Raw genomic sequence first — 27,831 nt, 5'->3', positions numbered from 1 at the left:
ACCAGTTTCTTATATAAAATATGTATTTTATATTTGAAACAGAACCTACTGCATTATAAGATTCAGTAAAAGCTTCACAGGATTCAGTTCAGTTGAATAAATATTTCTTTTATCTCTTCCACCCACTTACACAGCAGCAGGCACACTTCCAGGCCACAGAATGCATGTCTCTGTTCAAGCACTGAATTCAACTCCCTCCTCTTACAATGCCTAATCACACATTTGTAAAGAACCTTTGCAAAGTTAGCCTTGGATTCTAAAAAGGAAAAAATCTACCCCAATTAACAAAGAAAATGTACCCCTTTGAAAGGGGGGGACATCTTTGTGATCCAATAAGGGAAAAGAGAAGTTCTGTGGTGTTTGAAGGTATACTTTATTGGCAGGCTCACAGACTCCTGAAAAACATTCCAAGTTAGATATCTAAAGCAAAACTAGTTCCAAAACACATGCTTTATGCTCTTCACACATCATAGTATATGAGTTAACTCATGTAAAGACACTTTAGTCACATGCTCATAGACACAAAACACTTGTTTTCAAGGATAAAGCTTAAAAAGTACCACAATATTACTAGGAGTATTTTGACTCTCAGCTGAGACACAAAGTTGGTATGGCTCTGAAGATTACCAGAATATAAACTCTATCAATTTGATCATGTATATACTCAAAGACTGTGGCAAATATTAAGTAAAGAGATCAGTCTTACAAACTGGTTTATTTTAAGTCATTCTGTATTTTCTTCAAGCTAAAAGCACACACAACTAGCTACTACTGTTCAGTTGATGTGCAACAGTAAGGTGTTAAAATGAATCATGATCCTGAACTCTCTTTTAAATTAAAACTCCTATGAACTGGTGTACCTGACCCTTAGTAGAAAGAGCACTGTAGGAAAGAATCTGAGACTATCATGAGACACACATGTGGGGAAAAAAACAACTCCATTACTAAATCTGACATTCTGGTAATACAAGTTTCAGAACAAACTTGTAGCCCCTAAACAAATTATTTCACATCCTACCCACATAAAACTGCATGGGTTTCATCATAAGCACACCAATTCTAAGTACAATACAACAGTTTATTCTGAATACTTTTTTCTGATTTTATTCTAGTGCTTAGCAGAAGAGCAAATAAGGAATGTTTCATGCTGCACAAAATTTCATTTTTACCTTTAAATTAGTATCCAGTGAAGATCAGGCACAGTAAATGCAAGTAAATGCAGACCTTATTGGACTTCATCTTATTGATCATATATAGTTCTACTACATTTTATTGAAATTAATATCTACTCCTTGCTGATTTGTTAGGGGTTTTTGTCCTCCTCAACAAACACAAGTCTATACTGTTCATTATTTTGCATTCTATTTTGTGCAATGCTCTCTTCTACATTTTTCTTTGAGTTTTAAAATTACTTGTACATATCTTGCTTCTCTCCTACCCTTCTACCTCTAAACCAGATATAATTTTACAAGATTTTCAGTGTTATTTTTTTCTGTTATTGGTCAATTTTAAAATATAATTAAACATTTATCAAAATGAAAATACTTAATTTCTTTTAACATTTTTTTATTAAAAGCAACATTAACATGTGGTTGTATTCTGGAAACAGCATCTCTTCGTAACAGACAATTCCTGGTGTGAACCTGAAGTCTTGCCCACTAAACTTACTGAAAAACTTGCTACTGCTCTTAAATCAGATAATGACTTCCACTGGTTGTAGTTTTGGTTCATTAGAAGTATTATGCTAATAAACACGAATTCTTAAAACAACAAATTCCTCAAAATGGCTTTTACCCAAATGAAAAGGTGCTACAATTTCTTTCTCCCACTGTACGACTACTTTCATGTTCTCATTCTTACTCTCTCTACCAGCACAAACATATACTGACTATTAGAAAATCAATGACATAAAGAATCAAACATTGTATTTTTTATTCACAAGATAATAGCTTCACTCTTGTCTGTAGTAACAAGGCCTTAATGGATGAGTTTGGCCAATGCATGTTAAATATGTAGATATAGGTAAAATGCAAAGAGTCTAGAAGAGCAGAACAGAAGAATGGTAAAAGATTTAGAAACTACTGTCTCCAAATAACAGTCTAATTTTTTTTTTTTAGGTTAAAAATCATAAAGTATATGAATAGGAACAGTCATTCAGTACATGAGATTATTGCAGCAAAACAGCAACAAGTTGCTTTACAAGACGGCAGAAGGAAGTACTATTAATTAGCCTAATATAGACCAGAAACATTTAAGTCAGGTACTACCTACCTTTTGAACTAGAAAAACTATTAAAGCAACTGGAATAAACCACCTAAGGATGACTATCCAGTTTACATTGTTAGATTAAATATGTTCTGCCAAGACTAGATACATTCAGTCACTGTTTCACTTCACTGAGCTCAGCAGCAATTACCTTTTATGCTATTCCCTGTAACATCACATTCCCTCTTCTTCGTGCTCCTTTAACATACCCTCAGTCCAATTTATGGCACGACCCAATCCTTGTGGGTCACACCACAAATATAACTCAGAAGCTGACCATCTTAAAAAGAATACATCTGTTTTCCTAAACTGTGGGACTTCTCTGGGTTTTGGTGTGAGGCACAGGCTCATTTTCAAGCTTGAGGTTTTTCAGGATTTCAACAATCCTGCAACACTGATCAGCTAGAGGTGATGATGTGCAGCAGGAATAGTCAAAGCCCATACTACCAAACATGGTACTGTAGAATATCTACCTTAGTAAATAGCTGGGACAACATTAGGATCTTCTTTTTTGAGGATTTCTTGGGGAAATCAGCTGCTTTTTTGGACCTTGTTTTGACAGCACCTTAAATCAAATGTGCTGTCAGCTCTTATGCCCACACCCAATGACACCATACAAATAGAAGCATCTCCGTTGTACTTTTTATGGCAATCTGCATGAACAGTAAGAGTTACAAAAAAAAAAACCATACATATTACTGTTCATAATATGCTTATTACTATGCAAACATTGTTCCTGAATAATTTCAGAAAATCAGCAGAAAAAATGATACTTCTTGTATGATCCTATTAAAGATTCTGGACTTCATGTTTGTTGTACCTAACAAAATTCTTAAAAGGAAAAAATATGCTAGGACTGAGTTATACAATTGTAAAAATACAATTTTTTTGTGATTTTCTCTACTACTATCTCTCATGCACTCACCTTGTCCAAAAGCAAGAAAGCAGTAGCAGCAAAGTGAAGCTACCTGTAATGCTCGCCCCAAGCTGCAGAGAAACATTTACTCCCAACACTGGTGTATGTTCCTACACTTCAATACACTAAGCCCAAGTTTTGGGTGAAAACAACTGACAGGGCTGTGATCCAAGTTAAGAACAACTCAAAAGTCCCCCAAAGACCCATGTAGGGAGGAAGTGGAGATACAGAGTGTTATGCTGTCAGATGTTTTTTTGAGTTCAGTGATCTGCTTTATAAAACAGTCCAGCAAATAGTTCTATAAACACAATTAAAGGAACAGACACCTGTGGCAAGCAATCAGAAAGGAACCCAGTCATGTACTTGTGTTTATACAAATCACATTCTACTCAGCCTGTATCAAGCTGGTCTCTAAAGTCCATGACAAATCCACAGCCCACCAACAACTGCAGGAATTTCTCCTCCAATGTATTAGTGCTCAGGAGAGGCCCAAGGTGTACAGCTGACTAAAAAGGGGCTGCAGTGCATTCACATAGCGTGGGAGAGTTACTCACGCATGAGCTTCTTATAGTAACCAACTCTCCCACATTGTGCACTGCATGTAGTTAATACCTATATGGATATCAAAAAAATTTGATAAGGAAAAAGTTGATTTGCCTTCTGAAAACATTAACTCGGATATTCCCTTCTTAAAATATGAAGAATGAGATATTGCACCAAGTCTGACATTAAATTTCATTCCTTTAAAAAGAAAAAGGGAAAAGCAAAGAGTTAAGAATGCAGAAAAATATGACTTAATATGTAAATACAGCAGAAACACTGGTATGGCGTTATGCAAAGTTAGTGCCACTAGGGATGAATTATAAAATCACTTGTTCTAAATGAAGGACAAACACTAAAAGAACGTACACATTCACATACCAGCTGTCTTATTGTTGCAGGCTGGGGGGAACCTACTGAACCAAGAACTGAAGAAAAGAACAAATGTTCTTTTGTATTTAACTAATGTAGCAATAACATCCAGTGATGAGGGCCTCCCGTGTTGATAGTTTATGGGCTAAATGAATGTGGTTTTCTCCTCAATCACAGACTTACACCTAATTTTTCTACTTCCACACCTGCTCAAAAATATACATAAGTTAGAACAGGAGAGCGGCGAGAAAAAAATGGACAGCTCTCACTGACAAGCTGCAAAGGCACAGTCAGGAAGCACTCTTCTGTCCACATCTAGATCAAGTAAGATTCTAAGAAAAGAAGAAGCTCAGAGTTAACCTGCCCCTTGAGAAAGACCAATGAGCTGGGCTATGATTATGTATTCTTTTATAATTAGTTTTCATAGATATACAATGCAGCTATTTTAATACCAAGAACTACTTAGCAATTCTACATTACTTAAACATGAAGCTTGCACACCCTCTTCAAACATTGTATCACATATTAGAAATTAATTCAATACCCATTCTTACTATGTATAACCTGAAGAGATTGAATGATACACTTGAAATACCACCAAGCATTTCATTAAGAATCCCAAGCAGCTAACTAGAAGCTGACTCTCCAGTTCAACACATTAATCCAGACATAAAATGGCATCTTAGGTTTTCACACTTCTGTATTCCTACAAGATAAATTTCTAACAACTACCAAAATTTCACAATATCTTCTAGGTCATATAGACAAGAAATTGAGAGCTAGAATTAATCTCAATTGCATGCAACACGCTAATGGAGAGAACACATTTTTAACTAAGGCCTGACAATCTGCACTAGGTTTCTAGTTTCCAGAAAGTCACAGTAACAATTTTCCCATCTTGGTTTTCAAGCATAAGGAAAAGAATTTGCATCAGCATATTTATTTTTATCTGCAGTGTTTATTTCTGCTGTAATGCAAATAAACTCTACTTATCTCGTAATAACAACGTAAAAAGGATGAAAGTGACAAAGTAAATTTACATACAATACAGTCATATCACAAGTATATTCACCATCAACATTAAAGTGCAATTATATTGGAAAAAAACCAAAACCCAACTTAGAAGCCTGACTTTCTTCTCAATACTCAAGTAACAACGAACTTGTAATATCACTCACCAAGCCATATTATTTATACTAAAGTATAAATCCCCAGCATCATCAGATATCTATCTTTAGACAGATAACCTGAAGCCATGAAAATTAAAGTCCTATCAGACTCATGAGCATTTAAACCCGTGGTTTTCTGGCCTTCAAAGACTCCTGTATGAGGAAGAAATGTAATGCTTTTCCTCTCTATTAACATGGAAGAGTCAGCATTGCCAAGGACAGGTGATAATGCCTCCTCCTAGGCAGGACCCACAGCCAAAATACAGTAGGACTGCCTGTTAAGTCCCCTCCAATACTACAGATTGAATGTACAAGATTAGGGCCATCAAGTTCTGTCAGCAAGACAGAACCCTCTACTTTAAGGATGAAAAGCCAGAATTATCAAGCAGCAAGAGGTTTGTTAGGGAATCTCTGACAGCTCTGGATTTGCTGAAGATCTTCCACAGCAATACAGAGATTTGGGCAACCACCAGATTGGTAAAATACAACAGAATTTCAGTCTTTTTTTTTCACTATGCACATTCGTCATTAGACCAGAACAATTCCTTAAAAAGGAAGATTCTTAAGAAATAAGTCATTAATAAAGACAAGAAATTAGTCTTGCAGAATTAAATGACTTATGACCTAAGATATGGAAGTCTTAGTAGCAGGATATTTTGCTGGTAGCATTTCTCATTTAAGGAAGTATTCAGTCAAGCATGGCTAAAATAAGCAGTGTCCCCATTGGATTCAGCAGCCAATAAAATGCTATTAATTTCAGCCTGATGACCAGTAAAAGCAATTAATTTCAGAATACATAATTGCAACAGAAGTTTTCAATGACAAATACAGCAACATGGTTTTGCACCCTGCTAAAGCAGCAAAATAACTGCTAATAACCAGTTATTTGTCATTGGCCAAGAATAGAAAGAAGAGCACAGCAGTACAAAGAAAACATAAGATTCAAATGTATCACCCCTTATGCAACTAGTTTGAAACTTATCAAACCTCTAGAACAAATCTCAAAAGATACTGGAAAGAATATCTACTTTGTCCATCTTAAGTCCACCTCCATTTAGAAAATATTAAATGCAGGAAGCTATGTTTTCTAAGCTAGTATTTGTTTTATTCTAATTGAAGCTTCATCTTAAGGTACAGCCAATGGGAAAAACTTATTAACTCTGTGTGGGATGGACAAAACCTTCATGATAGATATTAGTTGATTTAATAATAAAAAAAAAAAGTGGTAGCTAAACATTTCTGCACAGCTGATCACTGGCAAGTTAGAGAGATTGAGCAGGAAAAAGTACTTTATCGTGCAGGCTAACAGGGAAAAAGATAAATAGGACAGCTTAATGGGACAACATTGCTTCACATTAAGGAATAAATCTACTTTATTTATGTAAATTTCACTTAAATATTAGAGGTGGTACTGAGGTGGCTGACAGCATTAACTTTAGGCAAAGTAGACCATCTATTTTATTGCATTACATAAGATTTGGTTGCAAAGACCACTAAAGTCAACTAACTCTTCATTTATTTGAATTGTCTTTGAATTCAACCCAGAATTTAAGCAGCATGACAACTTGCTATGCAAGCACAAGGTCTGAAAGCATTCCAGTTTACAGATGAGATTTCCCATGTTGGAGTTGAACCACAATGACAAAATAAATGACTCTGCACATTGCATCTCATTTATTGCAGAAAATATTCTTAGCCTTACCTGCACATTTTCTTCTGTAACTTGAATTTCAGCAGTGTAAATATAATCAATAAGCATCCTTAGAGTCCAGCCATCAACTTCCTTTATTCGAACTTTTTTTGCTCTGCTTTCACTCATCTCACCTAGAAACACAGTTTATTAGCCAAGTAAATAAGACAGAAATACAGCATGAATGTAGAAGTTTAACAGCAGCAGAAATTTTGTGTAAGAACAGTTGTGATAGTAGAAAAACTTCAACACTAATAATTTAATTTCTTCCTTTCCTTCCTTCCTCCAGGGTGGAAGGAAGATTTTGTTATCATGCAAATGCTACCTGGGTTAATACTTTTAGTGCAGTGACCTATTTTTTCCAGTGTACAGTATCTGGAAAATATTGGTTTCAGACCTAAATATGACACTTCAAATGCATACAAAAACACTTTGCTGGGAAAGTTAGATATTAAAATACTCTAGCTTTATTAACTTCTTAATTGAAGGAGCATATCAAGCACAGTCTGGAGTAAATTTATTTAAATAAGAAAAGTTATATCCCCACAGAAGAATTAACATATATATTTCTTTGTTTGCCTACTTATTATTCCCTAAGCAATTTCACCTTTTTTTTCAGCTCCAGTTTAACAGCTCAAGCTAAGATAAAACGGTAAGCAAGGGAAAACTTGTTGGATCTCATTTTGTGGAGGCTGACATGTTGGCCATATGCCACAACCCATCTTCATAGAAAGGTCTGCAAAATATCTTCCACCTTCCAAAATATGCTGTTTCTCAAAGTGCAATATTTTCTCTATGGCTGAAATAATTATCCAACTATATTTTGAAGTAATGACTATAACCTTCCTCATGACTTCCAGATAGGGTCATCTCAGACCTTTAAACCCTCTTGCACTGACTTTTACTGAGAAACAAAACATGAACTACAAAAGTGATGCTGGAAGAGATATAAAATTTCACTTTGGAAGAGTATATCAGAATCTCAGAATACATGAGTTTCTTCTTCTATGTCAGATATAATTTCATTCTCTTAGGCATAGACATCTAGAGATAAGGGTATTGGTGATATAATAAATTTAATGTATACAACAAGAAAAGCAGACAAGATGGAGAAGTGAACAAGAGCATGCTAACCATTGCTGATATTTTCTTATGAAGTCATACACATTTTCCTTGCTTGTACCTTCTGGTCTCTAGGGTTAGTGTCAAACAATGCATTTTACCCAGTGCTTTCAGTAAAGAGACCATCACTGACAAATCTGTCACCACTATTCATGGTACCATACCATTTTTTGAGCTGAAGGGTAGAGAATGGCATTGCAAATCAACCCTTTAAGTGGCAGGAAGTTCAAAAGACATAAAAACCAGCAAAATCCAGCTCCCACAGAACTTTTTCCTTTCACCTGCACTTCTGAAACATTCCCCTACACCTTTGAAGGATGACTGCAGCACGTTCCCTGCAGGGCCCTGTATTCCAAGTTCCTACTTCTAGTTTGACACAGATTAAACCTATTGATCTTCAGAGCATGTAAGCTGCAACTTATTTATTATGCAAGCTGCTGTGGAGGTGGTCCTCTGGGAAAATTGTGTGTGTGGGAGAGCAGATTTTGATATTCTGCAAGCACATTAGATTTGTTTTCAGATTTTTGTGTCAAGGCTTTTAGAGTCATGGATAGGCACCTTCTCTGTTTAAAAACCAAGCCCAGAATATAAAAATAATAAACTCTGAACAAGAAAAAAAACCAAACAAAAAACCACAAAACACCCCACACCCAAACAGCAACAAAACACCCAACCAAAATAACCCCAAAAATACTTGCTTCCAACTTTCACGTGAACCAGACATGCAATCTTACTACCATTCTAGATCAACCCATACCTGTTTGATAGATCATAGAGAGGAAACCATAGAGAGATGCACACAGCAGGCAGTCTCAGTCTAGAACTCAACCTGAGGAAGAACTCAGTTTCTTTACTGGTGGGAAGCAGCACCACCATGACTCCACAGAGTTCTTAGTGACAGGAAAGCATGTCATGAACAGAAAGAAAGCACTGAGCTGATCCAGTCTCCCAAGTAGCAGTAACAAAGCACCAGCAGAGTTGAAGATACTAAGGGGCTACAAAGACACAAAGGGGCTCTATAAAAAGTTTACATGTCTCCTCATAAAGTAATGCAAAGAAGGCCTTTTTCTTCTTTTTACCCAAGAATTTTAGAAATGAAGAATGGAAGTGAAGAGAGCAGGTAAATTCCTAAGGATAACTGCCATTGTAGAAAAGAAAATTAAACCCAGGTCACCCTTGTCTGAAGTCAGGCCTTACAGTCACTGAAGAGTCCCTTCTCTCATGTTTTATAATCAATTTCTCTAAACATTTAAGTAGATTAAAATTATATTTCTAAATAATTCCACTGTATAAGACAAAATAACTATTCCTATTAATATAGATTAAATAGCAGGGACTCTCTTCCCCCATCTCCTCATTAGATAATTGTTACTAACTTACTATATTTTGTAACTTGAAAAGACAGTAAAGTTTTCTTTCCTGATAATTATTAAGGCTATCATTACATGTACAAATGAGGAAAAAGAAAAAAAAAAACCCAAAAATCAAAAACCAGGCAGAGAGTTTGAACCCAGTTAATGACACATCCCAGCCTGCACTGCAGTAATATTTAATGACTCAGAGAATGATGGAATCAACCTGCAAACTCATGTTTAAATATAAGCTTCTAATTTCTAATCAAGAAGTAACCCTAAAGCATAAGAGTGCAATTAATTTTTTTCCACTGTCTTTTCAGTCTGTGTTTTATTCTGGATAGAAGATACTTCTCCCTTTGCTTGTGGCTGGTTAAGGGATCAAATTTGCTTATTTGAACTTGCAGATTACTGGATGAGAATAAAAATCCACCTAAGAAGTGTGGATTCCAGCTTCATGGAGAGAACCATCACAATGAAATTCAGGAATTTTTGTGTGGGGAATGGCTGAAATGCACCAATACCACAGCTGGGCCGTGCTGTAAGCAACCTATAAGCCTAGTAAAAAATCTGCTGAGAACTCTTAAAGCCACAGCTGAATTCTATTTAAGCTCCCACCTATTTGGCTCACCAACTACACAAACCTTACCACAGATATATTAGTTAAACACTTCACACCCATTACTCAAGTGTGTGTTCCCACCTCCTGCACCACTGGGGGTAAAGAACGCCTACATTTAAAAACATAAAACAAGCAAAAAAAGTTTAAAGGGAAGAGAAGCTTTCAGTAATTCCATCTGGAGAGCAGCTACAGACACTGCTGCACTGGCACTCTGAATGGGTAATAAACTTCTTCACAGAAAGGGCAGTCAGGGCAAGCAGAAATATCTTAATCGCAGAAGACATAATAAAAAACTATATGCTGAGCAAAGAGTATTTGCAATGTGACAGTCAACAACAGTTAGTCTTTAATACAGAACTAACATAAGAAGCTTGCATTTCTCTGCTACTAAGGTGATAAAAATGAAGTGTAGAAGCAGCTTTTTTAATTCTAATTTTATAGACAGCAGTAAAAATGAAGAAAGAATTTATCAGTCACCCACAATGTTTGCCTCAACCACAAATGCAAGCTTAAAGAACTGCTTGAGGAAGAGATATTTAATTTTACAAGCAACTTTAAAGCATACTTGTAGAAGTTACTTCACTTCTGGCCTTGAATACAGCAAAATATTTCCCTATAAAATCAAGAATGATCAGCTGCTCCCCCAGAACACAACAGTATTTCAAATTTCATCCATTTTGTTGCATACAATTAAAATTATTAAAACACCAATCTGTTTGCATATGGGCAGGCCAAGAGTATATTTCTACCTCCATCTGAGCTGGTGGTCAGAAGCAATGCATTACAGAGAAGTCTTTTAATTTCAGACAGTTGACATTAACTACAAAGCTGGCACAAGATTTGAGGAGGAACAGACAAAACCTCAGAAGCTAATTTTAACATGCATTTAGTAGCATTCTTACTCTGGCACTGAATTTCACATTATTTCAAATTGATTTATAACCAGGATGGAATTAAACCCACAGCACAGGAATTTCAGCTGGAGGCTCCTATGAACCTGAACCTTTCTTAGCCTTACAAGCTAAGCCCTCAGCATTCCTGCTCTAGCAGTAAAGCAGAGCACTCACTTGGCCAGCATGGAGTGAGCAGAAGTAGAATTAAGCCTGTACAGAAAAGTAGTGGCAATGATGCAGAGTACATATGTCATGGAGAATTACCCTAAAAATACTGAAACATGCACTCCAGCTATAGGCTGCCAAAGCCACAGAAAGCTTTCATATCTACTAACAGCCTAGAGCATTCATGGGCTGAAGAAGCACAAGTTGTTAGAGGACATAATTTACTCCAAAATTCACGTGAAAGTTATTTTAACCTTCTTTTGGACAAGTGAGATTACTAGAGACTTAAAGGTTATAATAACTTGACTATCACTGGCTTACTTAACATCTAATTTGTTTTTTAATTAAGGAGACTTTTTTTCATCATGCTAACAAAGGCTACGGTATGTCCTTAGTCTGCAAAAAAAAAAAAAAATCATTAAGAATCCCAAATGTTCTTATTGGCTTATCTAAAAATCAAATTAGATCCTAAAAAGCAAAAGTCATAAAATTTTATTCTTTATACAGTTAGACTGGATTACAACATAGTAAGTATTGAAACATTTGGTACCTGTAAACATGGCATGGAAGTAGGGGCTGCAGGCGGCTAACACAACTCTATGCGCTGCAATTTCCATGTCTTCAGCTACTATCGTCACATCACACAGCAAGTTTTGACTATTTAGAAATATCAGAGAAGGCAATTTCACATAAGTGAACTACAACAGAAAAGTATATATGATATCACACACAATTTCTTTTCCCATGCCATCAAAGGAGGCAGACAATGTTGATGAAGCATTGTTTTTAAATGTGTTACACAACCACATGGCTGTTACTCAATCAGATTACGGATGGGGCTTGGGTACACAAAACTGTTTAAAAATCAAACAACTGAATTGTTATTCATTGCACTGAAGTTTTCTGCATTGAATAACCATACTTTGTATCAGCCGAATTTATAAACATTCTCTCTGGAAGTCTGGACCCCTTTGAACAACTATGACAGAAAAACCAGAATTTAATATATACAAGCACTAAAAAAAAAATTACATAAGAAACAAGGCTTTACAGACAACAAAGAATCCAAATTTCAGCTGAGGTGCCTGTATCACATTAAACTGGAAACTTATGCCTACTTAATTGTACAAACCCCCCACTCAATCTTCTCTATATTCACTTTTTTCCAAGCATTTTTCATATTCAGCCCATGCACACAATAGCGATTATTTTTTCCAGTCCGAGCAGTTTAGAATTTATTATGGTTAACTTTGTATCTTGACTGACTTTGTATCTTCATTACATGCAATTGCATTCTTGTCCTTTGTGACTGGAACATATTTCCTCCCTGTCCAGTTACAATACAGTAACATCTCATTTACTATTCCTAACACAGGTGTTTCTAACACAGCTATTGGCTGCACCTCCTCCACTTAAATCCATAACACGTGTACTCCTTATAATCCAATTTTCTAGACTGAAAAAGGAGAGGGAAAAAAAAAAGAAAGAAAGAAAACACACCACAACATGAAAAGGCTGCAACTTCACAGCATCTAACTAAGGGTTACAGTCACCTCTTCTTTCCTGTTCATGCTAGCACTGTCCCTGTGGAGGTAGTAGGGAATCCACAAAACTCAGACCCAGAGTAACAGAGGGAAAAGGGAAAAGTATGACTTAACAGAACATATTCCTTAGGGATGGAGCTAGAGCTGTACACCAATCTAGTGATTTCTAGTCTCAGTACCTTCAAAAAGATAATTTTTTTACCATTCCTGAATACATAATAAAGATTTCTAGATAGTTTGCAACTACCACGCTGAGTTGTAGAAAAGACAGGTGAGCAGAGGCATTTTGCTTGGACAGAACTAGAGCTCTCAGCCAAACTGCTCAGATACTCACCTCAGTCCAAAAGAAAACTCTGTGATCTCTCAGTTCTGCAATTATCCAAATTTATGAACCCAGACTCAAGTAAGGTGGTTTGCAGAGGTCACACACCAAAAATTTTGGTGTCCACAACTAACCTTTGGGGCCATATTGCAATCCTGACAATTATCTTTCTGCTTTCAATGCTTAACAGCTGCAGCAACTATGTAAATCTCATTAATTTAGCTGGCAATATCATTATTATCAAATAATATGTACAACATAATGACTGTACCAGACTAAACACACAATTCAGAGGATCTTGAAACAACCTTTACGTTTATTATAAAAAATGGAAACAGAAAGTTACACATAAAAGGGCACCAGATACCCAGCTTTATCAGACACCTGCACTTATCCTGACAAGAGAAACAAAAAGTTTTATATTTAGTTGCACAGAAATACTAAAGATAACAACGAAGCCAGAAGCAACAGATTACATCAATGCACAACTAGGGTTACTAATTACATTGCACGTGCATAGACATAGTAACACCTCTAGTCTGGAACTGCAACAGGTGAATGAATATGCTCTGAGTTACTACAGAGCTGACAAGCTAGAGAAACTACTGAAGAAATGAGCTTAGAAACTTCATCATGTACTCTGCTGCAAGCATCTTGTGGCTTCCACAGCAATTCAGCACCTTCATTTCATGAGGGCACATCAATTTATTCTAGAAAAGGTTATGTTCTCAAGTGGTATTGTACCAATTTGCTTATATAGAGTGACTGAATGAACAGAATTGTGGGGGATATACCATCATGGTATGGAAAATGATAACAAGGGGGTTAAGCAAGTATGTATTTAATAACTGAGCAACTGTTTACCAGCTTGCAGGCTATTCTTCATTGGTTCATACAAAGAAAGTTTTCATTACCCCCTTCTTCAAAAGGTTATGGTAAAGTCTTGTTTGTAAGAACGAGTATTTTGATAAATATAGGTGACATCAAATTCCTTTGTGATAAAAGCAAATTATAATAAAGTGAAAAGATAGGCATCAGAGTGTAATTTTGTCACATGTCAAGAACTAATTAGTTTTCCTAATGAGCTTTCTACTCAGTGTTGAGGTGATGCTGAGCAATGAAATGACAAAAAATACAAAGGACAAAATTGCCAAAATTTGTCAAAATTTGAAGGCACATAAAAACTCATTAACAAGCTACTAGAGCCAGACAACCTGACAGCAGCCAGAAGTTTACATAAACACAGAGACTTAAGCATTCAAAACCAAATATATTTAGATGCTTAAATAAATTACTTTTTCACTAGCTATTCACTTCCTGGCAAATACCTGTTTGTGCTACATTAATGAAAAGCACTGAGATTCACTACATTTTTAAAGTTGTTTCTAAATAAAAAAAATAAACTACTGGATTAATATTACATTTTCTTTAGAGCAATGAAGTCTGAAACATTTTTAAGATTTTCTGTTTACTATTTCAAACAAATGAATGCAACTAGAAACGTTTATAATTTTATTTAATTACCACTTACCACCTTAAAAGCTGTACTCAGCTTAAATTGTAAATATTGTTGCTTTACCTTATTAAATGGCAAATAGTTAAGGTTATATGGCACAGCTCCTGTTCAAACTTTAAGTATTTATACATGCAAGGCAAAATTGCTCAAATTGCTTCTACAGCAATTTGAATTTAGGTAACCATGGAAACTAAAGTATATTCTGAAAATAATCCATGGGCTTTAAAAATGCACTCTGCTGGAAGACTGTGAATCTTTTACTTGAAACCCAGCAAAATGCAGGTAAGATTTCTAGATTCCAAAACTATTGTTAAGATTAACTCTGGGAAACTTCCTCCATGCAAACTCTTGCTCATCCTTAGGAAGTCATTGCTACTGGCTCTAGCCAAGCTCTGTTACACTCCTTGAGACACTGCATCTGGTTACTGGGACACTTGAAAAAGCCAAGGACATAAATTAGGTGAAGCAGCAAGTGTCAGTCTATCCAGCACTCAGTTTTAAAGATTTACCTATATGGAATAGCAAAGGCCAAAGGCAGAGGCATACTTAAAATGGGTATCAGTGGTTGTGTTTCTTTCCAGTGAAGCCTCTCCAATTTTTTATTTTATATGGGAAATAACAAAGAACTACAGGATTTTCACAGCCTCCAGAAGTGTCTCTTCTAGAGAAGTACTTTTATTTATTTAATTTCTCCATTGTTGCTGTACGTTATAGCACTAAAATACTATCAGTGATAGCTGTGAGTCCTGATTTCCAGAGCTCAGTTGTGAGCTCTAATTACCAGCTGTCACAGTTTTCAACATCACTTCACCTACTCACATGTAAAACATAAATCAATATGGATGCTAAGAACACCATCAGCACCAGCCTCCCAGTTTCACTGAAACTGATGGTATTACCCTCAAAGTCTTACAAAACTTTATTGAGGAAAGTTACTTTCAACATTCAATTTGGGAGTTCATCAATTTCTCCCAGGGCACAAGCAAATGATAACTAAGAAAATGTGCAATCAGTTGGTTTATACTGTGACCTATGTCTCCAGTCTAGAAAATTTTAACATTTTTCTGGTTCACAGCCTACCACAAAAATCAACAACAGGCACATAAAGAGCCTAAGGCTCAACCAGAGTCACTTTTCGTCACAGATCAAATTCATCCAAGAGAGGATCAGTAGCTGTAACTCCTTAAGTACAACCTGTAAGTATTTTTCAAGTCTCACAAAACTAGTTTTGACTAACTTATGAGGTGCAAAAACATACTGCATACATTAGTTATCATCACATGGCTATCATTCAGTTATCACTTCATTGTATATTTAATCCTTCTCCTCAGCTGTACTTCTGAAATAGCATGTTCTTAACAAACAAACTATTAATATTAACTTACAAATGCAAATGAAAGTAAAAATGAACTTTGGACTCCATGTCATACCTTCTTAATTCATTCATAACTTTAAAAGCTTTCTTCATGTGCCATGGATTTACTGTAATAGGACAGTGAATTTCGGTGTTATCATCTTTCAGATCCAAGGGCTTCTGATGGCAAAGTTTGGTACATCTGGAAAGAAAGAGGAAAAAAATAAAGTTAATACTTCTGTCTAATCTCCAGTGCTGTCACTTCTTACTTTGTTCACCTTTGTCTTGGGGAGAAGAAGATGATTTGTACTTGAAACTTCTTCTTTACTCCAAGCAATTTTAGTTTCCCTATTACCAAAGGTGGAATAGGTAGAATTCCCATGGAAGCAGTAAGTTGGTGACTAAGTAGTGACATTGTCAGAGCCTAACAATAATCTATACTAAAGAAAACCTGAAAGTGTTTTCTGTTTTTGTGAATATTATTTTATTTAGTGGAGAAATAGTCTAGAAAATATCCAATAAGCTCTGAAGTGAGGGCAGAATTAGAATTTTGGGAATTTTTCACCTAGGGCCCATACAGATCAATGGCAGAATGCAACAACCATCACCCCAGTCTCTTAATGCCTTCACTCCCTGTCAGGTAAGAGCTCCTCTCTGCCCTTCTGCCAGGACCTCAGTTACTGTTTCACACAGCTCCTAGTTCTCCTCTGTCAGGAAGACCACACAATGACTACTGCAATTATCCAGGCTTTCCCTAGCCACAGCATAAGTGAGTGACAGAAAACTTGTGTACCTCTGTAGGTTCACTCAATGTTTTGAGAACCATAATGTACGTAAGTGACCAGCCTTTTAATTTTTGTTACTCTCAAAACCCCACTCCAAATAGCCAGAGAAGAACTGGGCAGTGTGAAAAATCATTACCTCTAGCTACAATCAATTCTTTCTGTAAGACATACCCAAGTTCTACAGACACTAACTTCTGTAGAAAAACCATTATATACACTCCTCAGTCACTTGGACTGTCCAAACAGCAAGTGGACTTTTCATGCCAAACCAAATCAATGAGTTTCCTGTTTACAGTCACAACGTTGGTCTTACAAAGCAAACTGTGTTTCTGTAGCACTTAGGAAATGCTCAGCATCAGTGATGCTTTATTCTACAGTATTGTAACTGTATTCCTGAACCTCTAAGCTGGAAATAAGCAAAGGCACTGAGAAGTCATTTGGTGAGGCCACAAACCCTGGTACATCAACGATCTGACTGCAAATGAAAATTCAACCTTACTAGCATTAGGTAAGCACAGTCAAATGGAACATATTCAGTGACTCACATAATTGCAACCTCTCTTCTACTATACCTGAAACTTTTTAATTGGGCATATCTAATGAACTTAAAAAAAAAATCCAACAATTTAAGATTTTAACCTAGAACTCTTAAGTTCTGTGCACTACAATAGTGCAAAGGCAAGTAACTGGCTCTATTTTTCATCATCCCAACACTAGCTACAAAATTGCATCAAGCAACAAAGAAATGTAAAACGTTTCCATAAAACTAACCAAGTAACATCCAACCACAGAACTCCAACTACAACCAACTTACTACAGTGTACCACGAAACTGATATGAATTAAATTTCATGTTAAATTTTGAAAATTATACAATTCATTACTGAAAAAGGACAAATAACAGACAGAAATTCTGCATCAATCAAAAAAAGCCCCAAACAAGTTACATGCTATTCAGTACATAAATATGGTACCTCATAGAGGTAAAAAAAAAAAAAAAGACATTCTATCCATTCTATCTAGCAAACTCCTTTAGACTGAAGATTACTTTTCTACATTATGTGACATACGTTGTGATCAGAATTCCAAAAAATTATACACAGAAATCAATGACTGCAGAAAACATTCAAAACACCAAAGACCTATAACCAAGAGACCCAGCTTTTAATTAAACCACTGACCTATCAAGTCCAAGATAGAACACCACTTTCATTGCAATTTTTTACATCCCAAGGCAATGCACCACATACTGATGTCTATTTATCTGCATACATATACAGGCCGTGTACACATCAAATACAGCTATGCAAGGAAAACAAAAGTGATCAAGTTGTCTGTAAAGAGCTGCCAAGCAACCTGTATTAGATGGAGGAGTTCACATGAAGCGTAAATTAATTTGCTGAAGTTTCATTTGTTTGTCACAAAGGGTGACTTTGTTTTAAGGTAATGAACCTTACAAAACCATCAGTCATATGCCTTCTGTTTTGGGAAGTGCCCGTCTGCCTGAAGTACTGGGGTCTCTCTTACCATTTCACCAGCTGGGTCAGAGTTGTCTGCAACTGGTTTCTTTCAGTTTGTTCTCAAGAACCTCACGCACAGCACGCCTGAAATCTACCTACCGAAGGCACAGGATGAAGTAGCACTGAATCGGAGCCTGTGAAAGGACTGAGGAAGCCAGCTGAGGTGCAGCTGGAGATGGTTGCCTGGAGTGCATCGCCTGGGCACTGCCACTAAAAAAGATGCTTAACTAAATAACCAGAAAACCGGGAGTGAGATAAGCACGACTGCTGAGTCAAACAAGGAGTAATTTGGGACCACATATGGACGAAGCAGAAGGAGTGAGGGGGAGGAGGGAGAAAAAGCCCGCCTGTCCCCACAAGCTGGAAGGCACACGGGAAGGCGGCGGGGCGGGGGTGCCGGCAGCGCTGCCCGCCCTCGGGAGCCCCGCGCCCGCTCCCCCCGCCCCGCGGTGCCCGCGGCCGGCGCCCGCAGCAGCACAACCGGGCATCTCGAAGCGCCGGGCGGCCGCGCTGGCCGGGGAAGAACCGGCAGCCGGGCACCCGTTCCGCCACCAGGTCGCCGACACGACCCTCCCGCCGGCGCTGCCCCGCGGCCGGTTCCGAGCGTGCCCCGTCCGCAGGCACCGCTCCCCCGGTGCCGAGGGGCCCGGCGGGACCGGCCGGGCTGCGGAGCGCCGCGGCACCTCCGCTCGCTGCAGCGCGGCCGGGCCCGCCCCGCCGCCCCAGCCCACGGACCGCTCAGCGCTCCCCTCCGCACCGCGTCCCGGCGGGCTCCTGAAGCCCGGCTGCCTCCCCGCCCGCCCCGCCGCCGCCGCCGCACTCACACGGGCGGCAGCAGCATCTCCATCGCGGCTCCGCTCAGGCTTCCTCCGTGCAACGCGGGCGCGGCGAGCAGCCGCCAGCACCATGCCAGCTGCGCTGCCCCGCCGCTGGTGCGGGGTGCGGGGAGCGGCTGTGCCCGCCCGGCCGAGCCCCGCCGCCGCCGGGAGCCGCCGGCGCTGCGGCTTCCGGGTGCCCGCCCGCGGGAGGGCGCGGCGGGGACGGGCCGCTCTGCGCAGGCGCGGCGGCGGCGGGACCCGGCCCGGCCCGGCCTGTGTGGTCTCTTCTGCGGTGGTGGCCGGAGCTCCCCTACCCGCGATGGGCAAGGGGCGCCTCGCCGGAGTCTTCAGCCTTGGAGGTGGCACAGTGTCGGCCCAGGGGCTCTAGGAAGAGGAGGCTGAGGCGCCTCTGTCCTTGCTGAAAGAAGCGTGGCCTCCGAGTGGATTGAGCCAGGGTCTAGCGCCCAAGTGCTCGTCTCCCGCTTCCCTGGAAAGCGGTGGCTCAGGGGAGGCCGGAGAGCGACACCTGGAGCTGCCCTGCGCGGCGACACGTCCCGCGGAGCGCCCGTGTCAGCGTGTCCTCAGCGCCAGCGAGGATGGCTTGGGGCGCTCGCGTGGGGACACACAGGTGCTCTGTCCCACGGGGGAAAAAAAAATTAAAAAATGAAAGCGGTCCCAGGTCTCCTCAGTGAGAAAATCCACCAGCAGGTGCACACCATGAGGGACATGGGCAACTTCTTGGCAGGCCAGCCAAGGAGCTGGGCCGACACCAGCTCATGCAGGTGGTTTCTGTGCTCGAGCAGAGGCCGAAGGGAAGAGCCGAAGTGCGTCGAGACGGAGGAGTCGAACAGAGTCTAGTTCTCTGTGACCTGCTGGATGTCGTCGTCTTTTATTTGATAAGTCCAGCAGGAGCGCAGGAACACTGCCGCTCAAAACAGCTGGCCTCCTGTGTTTTGCAAACATTGCTGACGTTGATCATTAAGTATTTCAGTTGTGTTTCAGTGGTTGCTGAAGTAGCCTCTGTGATGCAAAACGGCAAAAAGAAAAATGAACAGGCATCTATTTTAAATGTGTCTTTGTAAACAACACTAATTCAAGCAATGATCAAGAATACTACATTTAGCAACTTCGGACTTGGGGCACTAGAGAATAATTTACTGGATTTAAACCTCTGTAAATTATTTCCAAATCTTTGAAGATTGTGTAGTGGAAAATGGATTTAGCAGGCTGAACACAATTCAGATATTTAAATCTGATTGTTTCTGTAAAATTAAAATGCTTTTTCACTGGAGTAAAGATTTTAAATTGGAATAGTATCTCTAAACTAATAAATCTACTAATAACTGACCAACACTATTTTTCTAAGAGTGAGAAGAGTTTCAGGGCAGCATATTTCAAATAAGACACAAAACAAAATGGCAGGAGTGTTTTGGGTGAAGACTTGTTATAGACGGATACTGAAAGCCTTCACCAGTGTTTCTAATAAAATCACTGGCTATTAAAACTAAATGTATTTTAATCTGTTATTTTAATTTTTGCTAATCTCCAATAATACTCCTCACTAGGAAAATGCTATTTTAGTTTTCTCAGTTTACCAATCTTCTTTCACTACAGTGATGTTTGATTTGGGAACACTTCAAAATTTTTTCAATGGGTTACCACTGGAGGTTTTTCTAAATTAAATAATCACAATCGGCAGTGCCTGTTTTTATGAAGTCTGTGCTTTGTAACTACTGAATTTGTCTCTTCTCAAGAGACAACTAGATTTGCCACTGGGTTGTATTGAAGAAGACAAGGTATTTGCTAAAGATTTAAATACACACCAAAACCTGCTTGCAGGGAAGTCTGCTCCAAAGGAGCCAGCCAGAAATAATGCTCTCTGAAATGGAGGTTTAAAATTCAGCTGGCTCCACACAGCATAGCATGTCTGAGGTCTGAGTTCATAAGCAGCTGTGGCCTGGGTAGATCTGAGAGTGGATGCTGTCTGTCACATCACACTTCCAAGATTCTATAATTTAGAGTAAACTCCTGGACACATCACTTAGTAAGATGAGGTTCCCAACTTCTACTGACCCATAAAGCCTAAGTGAATTCTACTGTGTTGTGTTTAAGGGTCCACACGAGACCGCTGTGAATTTGTGAGCTGGTCTGGAAGCTGAGGGGCTTTGTTTGCCTATAGATCCTGCCAGTTGGTAAGCAGCTGCAGATTCTGCAGATTCTGCTCCATGCTAACACAGCAGAACTGTTTAGTGACATTGTTGCTGTGGTTTAGCCCTAGCCAGCAGCCACGCCACAGGCAGCTACTCACTCACTCCTCCAGCAGTAGGACTGGGGACAAAATCAGAAGGCTAAAAGGTAGAGAATTTGTGGATTGAGATTAAGACAGTTTAACAAGGAAAGCAGAAGCTGCACACTCAAGCAAAGCAAATAAAGGAATTAATTTACTGCTTCCCAGGGCAGGCAGGTGTTTGGCCATCCAGGAGAGCAGGGCCCCATCACATATAAGGGTTATTTGGGCAGACAAACACCATCACACCAAATATCCTCCTCCTTCTTCTCCCCACTTTAATAAGCTGAGCATGATGTCACAGGGTGTGGGAATGTCCCTTTGGTCAGTTGGGGTCACCTGGCTCTGTCTCCCCCCAGCCTCCCATGCACCCTCAAATTCCCCACCAGCCTGGCCATAGAAAGCAGGAATGGCCTTGGTTCTGTGTAAGCCCTACTCAGCAATAACAAGAACATCCCTCCGTTATCAACTCTGTTCAGCACAAATCCAAAACACAGCCCCACGCCAGTCACTGTGAAGAAAATAAACTCTACCCCAGCCAAAACTAGTACAAACATTTATTCTTAACTTCAAACATTTCCAACCTGTGATTTCTCTCATTTTCTTGCAGTGTTGTTTTGGCTTCAGAGCCAAATGTTCAACATTAGTTCAGTTAATTTCTGTGATGCAGAGCATTAGAAAGAAACAAATAGGGAAGGTACAATTTTTTTCCCTGAAAATTATGTCTTTGTAGTTCAATAATTTCAAGACTAATAGAAGCAAAAACTACTTCATCCAAAATACATTATGTGGTTATGGCAAAACAACTTGTATCTCTAGCCATGAGAAAACACATCCTTTAAATACAATGCCTAGATTTTTATAGGATTCTGCTTGATCCAATACCTCTTCTTAGAAAAGAACTTTCAGAGAAAAAACTTATTTATACATGTCTGTGGGTGTATGTATATAGTTTTGAAAGGAAATGGGCTATGTATCTTATCTATGATGAAACAGCTGTCATTTTTGTTTATGCTGCAGCAATTCAAATTACTGCATTTACTGAGAAAATTTCCTGTCATGTTTCAGGATGTCCCTGTAATAATTCTTAGCACTTTCCCACTTGTTTTAGTGAGTAACAGAGGAATGTGGCCAATGCTTACTGAGGATCACACGGTTCTTCAGATCTATTGACACTAGAAATACTTTACTCATACAGAAACCCCAGTACTATCCATCAATGAATTGCATCCAGTGAAAGTGAAGTTATGCTAGCAGAGCTCTGCTTGGTAACAAGACAGTCCCACAAGTTACAAGGCCCTACAAATAGAATAACTAATCCTGGTAAAAGTCAATGTGACTGCATACATACATGGTGGTTTATTAGCATGTTTAAGGGATCATGCTCTATGCTGACGTGGTCACCTTAGAAGAAATCTGGTTTAGGTTTAGTCACAGAGGACACTGATTTAAGTTTTTACTTATTTTAATTGACAAATATAGGTTAGGAAGACATCTCCAAAAAAGGACAAAATATAAGGTGGTAAGAGCATTTGCTCTTGTTTAAGATGTTAGAAGTCATAACTTCTGAAGGATTTGTGTAGAATGCTTATGAGGACATGCTGCTGAGGCTGGGATTCTTTTCATGAACAGGGGAGAGGAAAGGAAGGGCTCTGGAATTGAATATTTAAGTACCTCTCAGTACTCCTATTGCTTCAAACAGAAAAACAATGTGCTTCTTCACTTTGTTAGCTTTTAGATTATCCATTATATTTGTATCCTACTGAATGGAGAGTAAATTATATACAAAAAATCTATGTAAAGATAAGTATGCATTTATCTAAAATACCTGAGGGCACACATGCATTTTTTTTTCCCATGCATTTCACCCTCAATAACATAACCATCCAGAAGCAGACCTTTATGCAACCCCGGCCCCTGTATCTAAACAAATCCACAAGGACCTTTGTGGAATTCATGGCAGGACTTGTGTTCAACACAGACACTAGCTACTACTACATTCTTTTGTCTAAGACAACAGCGCTAATATCAGTATTAATCCAGTATTGCCTAATCTTAAAAGGCCTCTCTCTAGTGGAAGAGACTCCTTTTTCTTGCTTCAGAAGCATGGAATATTTTCAGTTTCAGAAAACCATTGAGCTAAGGACATCAATGCAGTTGAGAAGAATTACACTGAAAAGTAATGTGAAAAGGAAATGCAAGAAAGTGCATGCAGCAGACTGAAAAAGGGACCAGATTGCAGAGGAATATGTACTGGAGAGTAGGCAGAGAGAGAAAAAATAAAACATGTAAATTGGGATTGTGAAATAAGGAATAGCAAAGCAGCTGCTATCAAAGAGAAATTGTACTGTGACCAAAATCAGTGAAATACAATTAAGCATGGATTAAAATATTTAGTCTTTTCTAGCATTTATTTTCCTGTGAGAACAATTGCTGAAGCACTAAGAATGACACATACTTAATGAAAATAGGAGAAGGGATAAGATTTATTCTGAAAAATTCATGGTTCTTATAATGATGATGATGAAAATTAGTAACTATGAACTGTTTTTAGAGTGTTCAAAACCAGATATAGTGTAATTTCTAAAAGGACTTGATATGACACACAGTCTAGTAAAGAGACTTTAAGTATTCTAATCCTATTTCTGGAAAATAAGGCCACATAAAAAGCAAATGGTATGACACTTTTGAATTCTACTTGATGGAGAAGGCAGGTCCCTGTAGTCAGTGCTGTGTTCCTTCTAGATTACAGCTTCCAAAAGGAAGTCCTAGCTGAAATAAGAGTTACGAATGGAAGCAAATGTAGGTCATAGCCATGATTCATATTTGTACTGCAAACTACAAAGATGCCAAGATATCTCGTTGAGTAGATCTAAAGCCCAATGCTGCAAAGGTTTGCATTTCACATATAGTCTATTCCTGATATGACTGTGAAAGAGATAGAATGACTCCTGCTTTTGTACCTGCAGACTTGTGTTGCTTCCTGTACACTGGATAAGGCAGTGAGGTCTCTATACTGAGTGGGTTCCATTCACCAAACCAGAAGAAAGCCCATCAAAAATTACCAGATTTTACCTTGTAGCCATGTTACCATTTAAACATCATGCAAAGGTAGCAGCAGAAACCTGCAGCAAGGATGTTTTGGGAAAACTCGGACCATCCCAATCAGCAATGTGCAAAGCTGATGAGGAGTTTCACCCTTAACCAGAATTATATGTTACTGAAATAAGTTATGCACCATTTTTGTGTACAGCCTACTCCAGAAAAAAAAAATTATTTGCAACACTTAGTTTCTAGCAAACGATGCATCATAAGCAGTCACTGGAGTTTTATCCTGATTATTTTACTTTATAAGAGTGCAGAAAAGACTTTTGTTTATTGTTGTGTTCTGTCATACTTGTTTAACTCGTCGAAACATTGTTTACTTGAAAATGAAGCAAAAGTCATTTTCTTCATAGATAATAACTGTAAGGTACCTATTACATCCGAGCCCATCAAAGTCTGTGTACTTCTCCTCCATCATATTCCCACTCTAAGAGCAATGTTGAGAGATAGTGCTAACCAGGTCAATCAACCAACATACCCCTTTCTCAGAAGAAAACTGCTTCAGCTCATTAATTAAAATCGCACTTTAACAACTGATGTACTGCCATCTAGTGCTTCCTGAATGCACGACGAGACAGAGAGATGGACTCGTTTATGTAGTCCTGGGTATCCAGGATTGGCCTACTGCAAACCAATAGTTAAAATCATCAATTTCCTCTAATCGTGCTCATTGTGAGCTTACCTAAGAACAGTAATTGGGAGCAATTTCCACTGTGAAAAGCAGCATAATATGCTAAAGTAATCAGTCTGAATATTTACTGTTTCATATGCATATAAACAAGACAGGAGGAGCAGTATTTGCAGAGTCTGCATCACTTTTCATTCAGTGAAAATGAAAAATCCTGTAGACTGGGAAAAAGCAAGTGGAATATACCTCACACATTGTACAGATTCTTTTGTTGTACAAAGAGGCAACGAAAACAAAGGCATTTAAATGTTACATTCAGGGAGGTATAGCAATTACAATCACATAGGTCTAGTTACATTATATATATATATATAAAATAGCACATAATTTTGCAGAGAGGTTTTTCATTGAAAGTGAAAAGCATATAATGCTGATGTTCCAGAAATTGAGTTTATCTTCATTTGGAATAACCTTTTCTGTGTAAGAAAGACTAGAAGTATTTATACTTCTAGTATTTATAAGCATATATTCATTGTTTAATAAAATTACTCAGGATCAGTACTGGTAGCTATACAGAATGTCTATTAAAATTGGACTCCTAGTAAACTGAAAAAAAAATGAAGGGGAAATTTAAGTCAAAGATAAAGATATGAAAATTTTAGTCCAATAATTCTGGTATAAGCAGGTACTCGCGGAATAAGTAGTTTATTATGGTGTTTCTGGAGTGGAATTTTCACTGGTATGAAGGACAGTCTCTTGCCAGTATTTCTATGCAAAAGAACATTGGGATCTGGATTAATATACTGAGGTAAAAAAATAGGTAACTTCAAAACTTAAAATATTCAAAAGAATATTTGTTAGAATGTTAATATTTAACCATGCAGCCTAAAAAGTTAGTTTACACAAACTAGTTCTTGACAAGTTAATTTTAAGATTTTTCAGACAAACTCTACAGAAAACTGAGAAAAAAAACACTGGGGGGGAAAAAAAAAATCAACTAATTTTTCCTTGAAATTTCATCTTCTGTCTTTATTTCAATTTTATCAGTGGTTTTCCCAAGGTAATTATGTCAAATGTACCTCTTTGTTCAGAAAATCACCCTAGGAAGTATATAATCTAAACTGAAATATTTTTAGAAAAAGCTCTCTTTCCCTTTATATAGTTCAAATAAATGCTTGTCATATTTTGATAGCTTTATAACAGAATGTAAACAGAAATGTGATTTTGAAAAATCAGAAGAAAGTGAAAAAATTACTCTGCAGAGGGAGTATTTTTCACCCTGCAAATTAGGCATTTGCTTAAGTGCTAAACCATTTAAAACTCAAACTCATCTTTAGCACAAAGTAAGATACATTGTGATAGTTAATTCTGAACTTTTATACTTCTAGTGTGTATTTCTATAAGTAGATATGAAATTGAAAAGTTGTATCCTTTCTTTAACCCAAATTTATTTGCTTTTTAATATATCTAGGAAATCAGTAAATTTTTTTAAAGTAATCAAGAGCGCCCTTTCTGTTTTTCACACTTTTTCTCTTTGCTATTATTTCATTCTTTGTCTCATCGGCATAAAGCAGTCCAAATTCTCTCTCTACAGCCATATTATCTACCCTTTTTCATCAGTCCTAACTCTGGACTTCATTATGGACATGTAAGACATTTTGCAAAATCATTTGTACTAATAGATTACCTGAAGTTATCTAAGCCACACTAAGCCTCCAGCATTCAAATTTGGATATTAATCGGTGAAAGACTGAAGGAGTTTTTATCAGTACCAGTGTAATGCTCTTCTCTTTTCAATAGCTTGCATTTAAAGGCCACAGAACTTTTAATGGGCAATACTTAGGAAACAAAGTCTGCATAGCAAGTGGCAGTTTTTGATTACATGATTACCATGCATAAATAGCCCTGTGCTGCTCAACACAAAAAGTTGACACTTACATGATGTGAAAATCTGAAACTATACACGGAGTGAAAGGTTCCTTTGTACTAAACATATTCAGCAGTGAACTGTTTTTTTAAGCTCCACAGGATTCAAAAAATTTATAGGAGCTTGAAATAAAATGAATACTTCTGAAGTGTCTGTAATGTGAGGCTAGAACATAGACTGCACTTACTACAGTATGGCTTTCAGGATTATTACAGCCAATTCATGCATAAAATTTTCTACTATTATTTTTACTTTTTCACCTCCCATTTGTATTTTAAGTAATGTTGGGATCTGTCACAACCCTGTATTCTTAGAGCAGAGACTGTATTCTTTACATAGAACTTAATACAGTTTAAGTACTAATTGTGCTTGTAGTATGAAAAAAGAAACAGTAATGATAATTATATCTTATAGCTGAATGTGAAAAAGTTGGTGAGCTCAATCCTGTTTCCATTCATGCCAGATTGTACATGAAACTGAGAGGAAGAAAAGTAGATATTATGTCTCTTTGTGAGGATACAACTGTGACAGCTAGTCCCCAAATATAGTAATTATTACTGATATGGCAAAGGCAATGCCTAAGTAGAGCGTTTACTCCTGTGCATCTAATGCCTAAGTAGAGCTTTCCCTATGGGCCGCATAGCATTGTTGGGCCATACCACATCTTTTTATCTTCCTCTTAGCAGATACTTTCATCATTACTGATGGAGTTGCAGTGGAAATAATTTAGGACCAGGCCATATCTTTCTCTGTTTTCGACTGCCCAGCATTAGATCATGCTTCAGGAGCCAGACTTGCAAGTTTGTGTACACTAAAATTACAATGTCTGCAAAATTTGATGGAAGATGGAACAGGAATGGAGCAGAAGAGAATGTTACTTTATTAGAAACTATCTACATCACTAAAACCTCTCACTATTA

The 27,831-nt window shown here is 38.1% G+C and overlaps 1 protein-coding gene across 2 annotated transcripts in view; it reads right to left on the bottom strand.

Moving 5' to 3' along the window:
- The window catches only part of KLHL2 (kelch like family member 2), a 53,280-nt gene extending 34,129 nt beyond the window's left edge, over positions 1 to 19,151 (bottom strand). The window contains exons 1-4 of one of the 2 annotated variants that reach the window (XM_030239022.2): positions 18,971 to 19,151; positions 15,919 to 16,044; positions 11,657 to 11,763; positions 6,965 to 7,086 (exon numbers count right to left, since the gene is read on the bottom strand). In XM_030239022.2, coding sequence (XP_030094882.1) covers positions 6,965 to 7,086; positions 11,657 to 11,763; positions 15,919 to 16,044; positions 18,971 to 18,993 — 378 coding nt within the window. In that variant the 5' untranslated portion in view covers positions 18,994 to 19,151. Of the gene's footprint in view, positions 1 to 6,964; positions 7,087 to 11,656; positions 11,764 to 15,918; positions 16,045 to 18,970 lie in introns of those variants that run through there. The other variant, XM_018926658.3, reaches the window with a different exon arrangement.
- Positions 19,152 to 27,831: the final 8,680 nt, after the last annotated feature.

This window comes from Serinus canaria, chromosome 4 (assembly GCF_022539315.1).
Source record: "Serinus canaria isolate serCan28SL12 chromosome 4, serCan2020, whole genome shotgun sequence".
Lineage (NCBI taxonomy): Eukaryota > Metazoa > Chordata > Aves > Passeriformes > Fringillidae > Serinus > Serinus canaria.
This window is presented reverse-complemented; position numbering and strand designations above follow the sequence as displayed.